General features: G+C 38.8%; 1 protein-coding gene across 1 annotated transcript in view; it reads left to right on the plus strand.

Moving 5' to 3' along the window:
- ARHGAP15 (Rho GTPase activating protein 15) overlaps window positions 1–7,154 on the plus strand; it is a 621,798-nt gene extending 614,644 nt beyond the window's left edge. The window contains exon 14 of the mRNA XM_004285433.4: window positions 6,791–7,154. Within this exon, the coding sequence (XP_004285481.1) occupies window positions 6,791–6,974 (184 nt within the window). The 3' untranslated portion in view covers window positions 6,975–7,154. The remainder of the gene's footprint in view (window positions 1–6,790) is intronic.
- Window positions 7,155–7,396: the final 242 nt, after the last annotated feature.

Below are 7,396 nucleotides of genomic sequence, written 5' to 3' on the forward strand. Positions count from 1 at the left end.
GATAATTTAAAAGCAAAAATGTCAGAATATAGCAGTAATTCCTTTTTAGGAGGATAGTTTTTTGCTTACTTTGGAAAACAATAATATGATATTTAAGTATAAAATTGAAGACTTTACAATTAGTTTAAATCAATTAATTTATAAATTTGCATATAAAAAATGACTGAATCACCAGTGAATCACTGCCTTGAAATACATTAGTATTAAATGCAAAAACATTTCTGAATGCTCTTCTGCTTTTGCAATATTTGAAAAATTTTCTAACATACAGCCATGACTTTAAGGGAGAAGGTAGAATTCCTGCTAAGTCCCCAATCTTTAAAAAAAAATAAAAAGGCCAGTGTAGACAGCAGTATAGTTTGTGCAAATTGAGAGTAGGCAAGCATATGGTTAGCATGGAACCCCCCCCCCAAAGTAGTTATAGCACATAGGAAACATAAGTTGAGCACACTGAAAATTTATTCTATATTTAACAGCCTCTCTTCACTGAAATGGTCAAAGTCACAATTAACATTTCACATACAGTGGATGAGCTGTATTTTGCAAGTGTGACCTGATGGCAAAAGTACGTTTACCACCGCACTTTCCCCATTCAAGTTAAACCATCCTAAAGTTATGTCTGTTGGAAAATCACAGCAATCCAGAGATAGGGAAGGGAATATTTTTAGTACACCTCCAATAACCTGAGGCTTGTTCTGCAGGCAATTATGTGGCTTTCTACTTGCTTTGCAAGTCACTATGGTAACAGCAAAGCACAAACTTAAAAGGAAGTTTACATCCATATATCTGTTTGGAGCTGGACTATTATTAAATGCTTTGGTCTTCTTAATTCAGCATTAATTTTTAGTTTTATAGTAAATCTCTCTTTCATTTTGAATCATTTGGCTGTGACTTTAAGCAACTAAGAAATTCCTTTGAGTTAGCAATTCAGCTCACTTTTGGAAAAACTTACCCAGCATAAGGCTCTGAGGATTTTTTTTTGCCTGGGGTCCAGCATCTATAGCTCTGGATTATAGATTGTTTCTAAAATAATCTAAAATTGATGGATCATTGCTCTGTCCATTTGGGCCCAACAAAAAGTAGCTCTGGTATTTCTTTTCCTTCTTATGCTGTAAACTGTATATCACCTTTTTGATCTCTTGCCAGAAAAATGAATTCTTACCCACTTCAAGATTTTATAAACTTGAATTTACTTAGCGGTATAAGAGTTTCTTTTAAAATGAACACATATCAAGTGCTATTTTGTGAAGAAATTCATAAAATCGTAATTATTTTTGTCAGGCTATTTTAAACTAAGCAGTGTTAATAAATAGCCTTTTTCAAAAGAGTTGCAGTTTGGGGTATTTTTCCTATTAGTCAAGCATTCACAGGCACTAAACTTTGAGCTCTTCTTGTGGCTGCAAATCACGTATCTTTGCTATAAGGATTTCTTGGGAGTAATCTAATGGTGAGTAAACAAACATGTAGAAGAATTTCCAAATATTGATCTAAGATCTAAATGTTTTTGCACCTTCTTACCATCCATCAATTTACTGTACGGTAATCTCTCAACCATGTCTCTGCTCTCACCTTTCTCATTCAGATGTGGTCTTTTGCCTTTTGGCCTTTGTTTTGTCCTAAAAAGGGAGCTTCTTTCATTTCTTTGCTGAAAACAGGTTAAATTGTAGCTCAAAATTTACAACACTGTCATGGAGTTTAAGGCCAGATGAAATCTAAGCCCTACCAGAGGGGTGGAACTTGGCAGAAATGACCACAATCTGACCTCTTTGAATTAGCTGCTATGGAGTTCTGAAGCCTGGGTGGCATAGGAGGGTAAAATCCATAACGTTTCAGACTTAGTAGATCCTTAGCAAAGCACACTAGAAGTAACATTTCTTAATGTATGCTGTTTATTGTCTCTCAAGAAAGAGGATCCACAACGTGCAAGTAAGTTAGGGAGCACAAAAGTTACACAAAGATGAACAGGGTTAGTTTTCTGCAGGACTTGTCAGAGCCTTTATTATGCTATTGTGCATTGTAAATTTCCAAGAAAGAAAAATCGCATATAATTTTCTCCAAAACTTTTCTTACTCCAGATTGCTATTTTTGTGAAGTATGTCACAGAGATGGTGTTTTGCAGAACTCACTTTAGTGAAAGCTGTCTTGGAAGTACTGCCAAACCCATAGTAAAAATGTATTTGGTTTCTGAATCAGATCCTCCCCTCCAATAATACAACTCAACTGCATTTTAAACTACTGGAAGTACAACTTACTGTTTTTGAGAGTTTTCCATCTTACATACTAGATTGCATTTTTTTCCATGCAGGGCTTTTATTTCTTTCGATAGCTTCTATTTCTCCTCTACATATGTTTTACTAGTTGAAGCCTTCAGAAATAATGACACTTGCAATGCCCAGATAGTCCCCATAGTGAGAGTGGAAATTATGACACCCATTGATCTGAGGTAAAAAACTGAGATTTGAATAATTTCGTAGGATTGTATTCTAGCTGTATTTTGACATTGTGGTTGACTACTTATGTGGTCCTAAATCAACCACTTAACTATTTAAGAGTCTGTTGAGGTACAGCGTAAGTAAGTTCACATTTGAATAGTGAAGTCTATAACAGCATGAATACATCCATAACAGCATGAATACATTTTCCAGACATCCCCAGTTTGGGAGCCTTCTTTGCTAGAAATATCTATCACCACTCTTTACTATAAAGGGGTTTAATCTAATGTGAATGTTGATGTGAGAATATTTTTGTCTATCTACATGAATCATATAGTTCGGTAGTTGGTGACTTCGACCCCAAAATAGTCTTTACCCTCAGCATTTTCTAACCTAAAGATGGATTGATTTCTCAATATACCAACTACTGGTTGGTTGATATTCAGAACATAAATTGCCAATGAAATACACACACACACACACACACACACAAGCACACGTTTTGTAACAGAATAGGCAAGAAAGCATGCATTCTGTATAATACATATCCACATTTTCTTAACATTCTTTCTTAACTACATTTGATTTTTCTAAAAGTTATTGCAAGTAACTTAATTTTCCCAACTTGGAAAAAATTCCAAGCTGCTAAGAAAATTTAACCTGCGGTAATGCAAATATAACAAGAATACAACACTAAGTGTTATTTGGTAAAATCTACTTGTAACAAGATTACTTGAAAGCACCCATTAGTTAAAACTGGTTTTATTAAAGTCACATGGAGAGTGTGAAGAGAAATGGACACAAATAACACAGGTTGAGATGGCATGAATGTTCCACATTTACACACGCAGAAGAGCTCAAAGTGAACACTTGTCCATGGGAAATTTAGGAAACCGATGACTTGGCAGAAATCCATTACAGGAGTCCTCTCCCATGATCCACTGGCCAAGAGCGAATCCTTTCCCAGAGGGGCTCTGACAGCCCGCTGTAGCCTCCTACTCTTCACTCCATTGAAACTCAGCCTTGCTTTCCTCTAGATTTGGTCCCTCTGGATTCTCAGATCAGGACTTTTGCTGAGCAGGAAAAATATAAAGAACACTGGGAAAATTAAAAAATAATCTAGTCCCATTTCAACCTTCTTTTTCTCCTCTCACAGCTCGAGTCCCACCAGCTATATCTTTCCTGTATGCCCTGGAGACCCCTCCAGTCACGCCAGTTCCTCCAGATAGCCTAGACCTCTTCCAGCTTCTACCCCCATAATCTCCAATAATGACAGCCACAACTGTCCCTTCCAATAATCAGCGTTTGGACGTCCCTTGATTTCTAGCCTCACCTTGAGTTTGACACAATTCTGGTTCCCAGCTATACCCCAAATCTCATTGTTCCTGCTATTGACTGAAATTATAGCCATTATTAACTAGGAAACTATATCTCCCATCATCAATCTGTCTTGAGGTCACCCCTTTCCCCTTTCAGTCTCCCTGGACTCCAGGTCCTAATGTTCTTCTTCTCCCCTGTTGGCCCTATATCAGCCATTCACCTTCATACTTAAATAGGCTTTTGCTTTTTTTTTTTTTTTTTGCGGTACGCGGGCCTCTCACTGTTGTGGCCTCTCCCGTTGCGGAACACAAGCTCCGGACGCGCAGGCCCAGCGGCCATGGCTCACGGGCCCAGCCGCTCCGCGGCATGTGGGATCTTCCCGGACCGGGGCACGAACCCGCGTTCCCTGCATCGGCAGGCGGACTCTCAACCACTGCGCCACCAGGGAAGCCCTAGACTTTTGCTTTTAATTTTACCTTCTTCATGCCCCATGCCTTCTGAGCCCTGTTCTCTGATAGATAATTCTTATCAGCCTAGACCTTTGCTACCTATGGGTAATGTTTTTAAAGCAACTTTTACCTAATAGTTAATTAATTGATCACTTATGTTATCTCTCTCCATATTTGTTTAACAAAATTTTAAATTATTATTGTGGCATAGTCAATGAATGAGTTAGCATCCCAAATAGGTATTACTTTAAATCCAAAAGAGAAAAACTGTCTTCCTTCACAATGAATCATACACGTGATTTTTATAATCAAGAGGTCTGGGAGAGGTTCAAGAGAGACTTTAAGCCAAGGTAAATAGGTGTATTAAAGAGAAGCAAAGCCCCACTCCATTTGTGCCTACTCCTGGTTAGGAGAGTGTTTTAAAATCATTCTACAGACTTTTGGTAAATGTAGTAGCAAAGTGGCACAGTTTCTTACATTCCAAAGGAAACTCTAAACTTGAAGTCTCTGATAACTCACTGATACTTTAAATGTGAGAATCCCTTCCAGAAACGTAGTCATGCCAACATTACGCACAGGTACAAATGCTTTCCATTTGAAGGAGAAGAAAAGTGAAAATGGGAGGCAGAATATCTTGAATATTCAGTCCAAGTTTAAGAGTAATTTTCCCCACAATAAATCCATTGTAACCAGGCTGTCAATCACAATGCTACTGTGAGGAATAAAACTCCAGACACCCTTATGGAAGGACCAATAACCATGTGGAAGATGGTAGAGTGACATGTCAGCCCAGTTATTAAGCATAGGAGCCATAACACACCCCAGGGCAATGATGTTTCCATGGGAGCTGCAACCCACCTGCCTGGGTCTGAGCCTCAGCTCTGTGTGATATCAGGCACTTTGCCGCTCTTGGCCTCAGTCTTCTCGTATGTCAAAAGGGCTTAAATAATAGATACTACCTCATGGGATTGTTATGAAGTTAAATGAGACCCAAAAATTGCTTAGAATAAAATCAACTATATTTCAATTTAAAAATCAAATTAAATAAAAAATAACTAATAGGGACTTCCCTGGTGGTCCAGTGGTTAGGACTCTGCACTTCCACTATGGAATAGGGGTGCGGGTTTGATCCCTGGTCAGGGAACTAAGATCCCGCATGCCTCTGCGGCCAATAAATAAATAAAATTGCTTAGAATAATACTTGATTTTGCTTGATTACTACTGATATTGATCAGGTCAATGACATCTTGCTGACATCTTGTGGGGAGTCACAAACTGAAGGCTTTGGCCCTTCTCAGTCTCTTTCAGGAGAGAGAAGGCATGGGCTCTTGGTCACCGAAATGGTATGTCAGAGATCTGGGTTTGTGGAGAGATGGAAAGAGAGCAAGTCTTCCTTCCTCCTGCCTCCTCTGAGTGGGAACTAGGTAGGCCCACACAGACCAAACACAGAGTCCGCTAGAGCTCAACCAGTGCCCCAGTGGGCTCTGAGACTGGATGCCCCACTGCCTTGCAGTAAAGTATTCTTTTGCCCCACTTTATTCTCTGAGCTTATATTTCCCTTGGGTCGGTGTTCTGCAGGAATGCAGAGTACAGTATTTCTTAGCACCCTGTCCTTCCATGTGCTCTCCCTATTTCCCTAACGTCACTAAAACCTAATTTTAATATAAAACCAAGGGGGTTTTTTAATGGTGAGAATAAGCATTATTTTTTTTAATTTTAGAGTCTCAATTGATAGGAGGGGGCTTTATTTTCTTTTTAAGAGTCCCGTGTTGAAGCAGGCAAGACATTACCAGTAATAAAACCACATCCTAATGTTTCATTGGTATTCCAGCTCTCCACAGTCCTCACATAAGCAAACATTTCTTTGATTCCAGTGGGACTCTTCTCCTGTGCAAATGCTACAGTCTTCTGCATTTTATTGAGATGTGAGCTAAATTGAGTAAAATGGGTGGGGACACTTAGAATTTTGTTAGACACCTAAATGTCCCAGAACCTACCCTCTCTACAAAACATATTGCAATTAGCATTTGTCAGGAATACTTTACTCATGCTAATCACTAAAAACTTAATTATTTTTTCGGTCCTTCCATCATGAATTAGGTATCGATTGTTCTATTTTTTGTGTGTTTGGCTTCTTATATATTCTGTGCATGTTTCCTCCATTGACTATAACCACTTCACAGGTTGAATCTTGTTAACTCTCCACAGTAATTTTTCTCATTTTTGCTAATTTATTCATTCATTCATTCCACAAACATTTATTAAGCACCCACAATGGCCAGGTATTATGGGGATAGAATCCTCCCCCCAAAAGTCATAGGTTCTATTTCCATACAGTAAAGCACACAGAGTAGAAGATTAAATAATGCTGTGGTCTAGTAGTATTTCTGGAACCTGAATTTTTTTTTTTTTTTTTTGCTTGTGTTGCATTCTGTGTTTTGCCAAAGCCAATCACTGCCCTTATTCTCCTTCTTTAAGTTGAAATTTAACGAAGAAAAAGGATTCAAGAGCACAGAACTTTATAATTCAAAAGTAGCCACAATTTTATTCAAACTCCAATGGGTCTTTTTTTTCTCTCTGTCTCCATAGGATAGTGGCCGAGGCATCCAAGAACCTCATGTCCACACAAAGCCTAGGGATTGTATTTGGACCCACCCTTCTGCGAGCTGAAAACGAGACAGGGAACATGGCGGTGCACATGGTGTACCAGAACCAGATCGCCGAGCTCATGCTGAGCGAGTACAGTAAGATCTTTGGCTCGGAGGAAGACTGACAGACAAGACGGGTTACTGAGTATGTTCACATCTGTCTCGATGCCTCATATTTTTACGTTTCTGTAAACATATTTCTGAAATATTTTTTTCCATTCAAGAGACAGATGCCTCATTTTGTAAAAACTTAATGATGATTTTGTGTTTAAGTTCCAAACATTTGAATAAAATAGTTGACAGTATTTGCCTATATGTGTTCTACATTAACCCCTTCAGTGTTGTGCATTCCAGCACTTCTAGGCCTACATTATGCATGCTCCATGCTATAGAATATTGTTCAGAGGACAGCATATATCCAAAAATAGCCTTAATTCGACTCCCGGGCATCGGATGTGTGGTTGTGTATGTGCAGACATGTGAGTGAGTGTGAGTGTGAGTGTGATTGAGAGTGTGGGTATGTGTCCACACAGGTGAGCCTCTTCAC

This window comes from Orcinus orca, chromosome 7 (assembly GCF_937001465.1).
Source record: "Orcinus orca chromosome 7, mOrcOrc1.1, whole genome shotgun sequence".
In the NCBI taxonomy this organism is placed as follows: Eukaryota; Metazoa; Chordata; class Mammalia; order Artiodactyla; family Delphinidae; genus Orcinus; species Orcinus orca.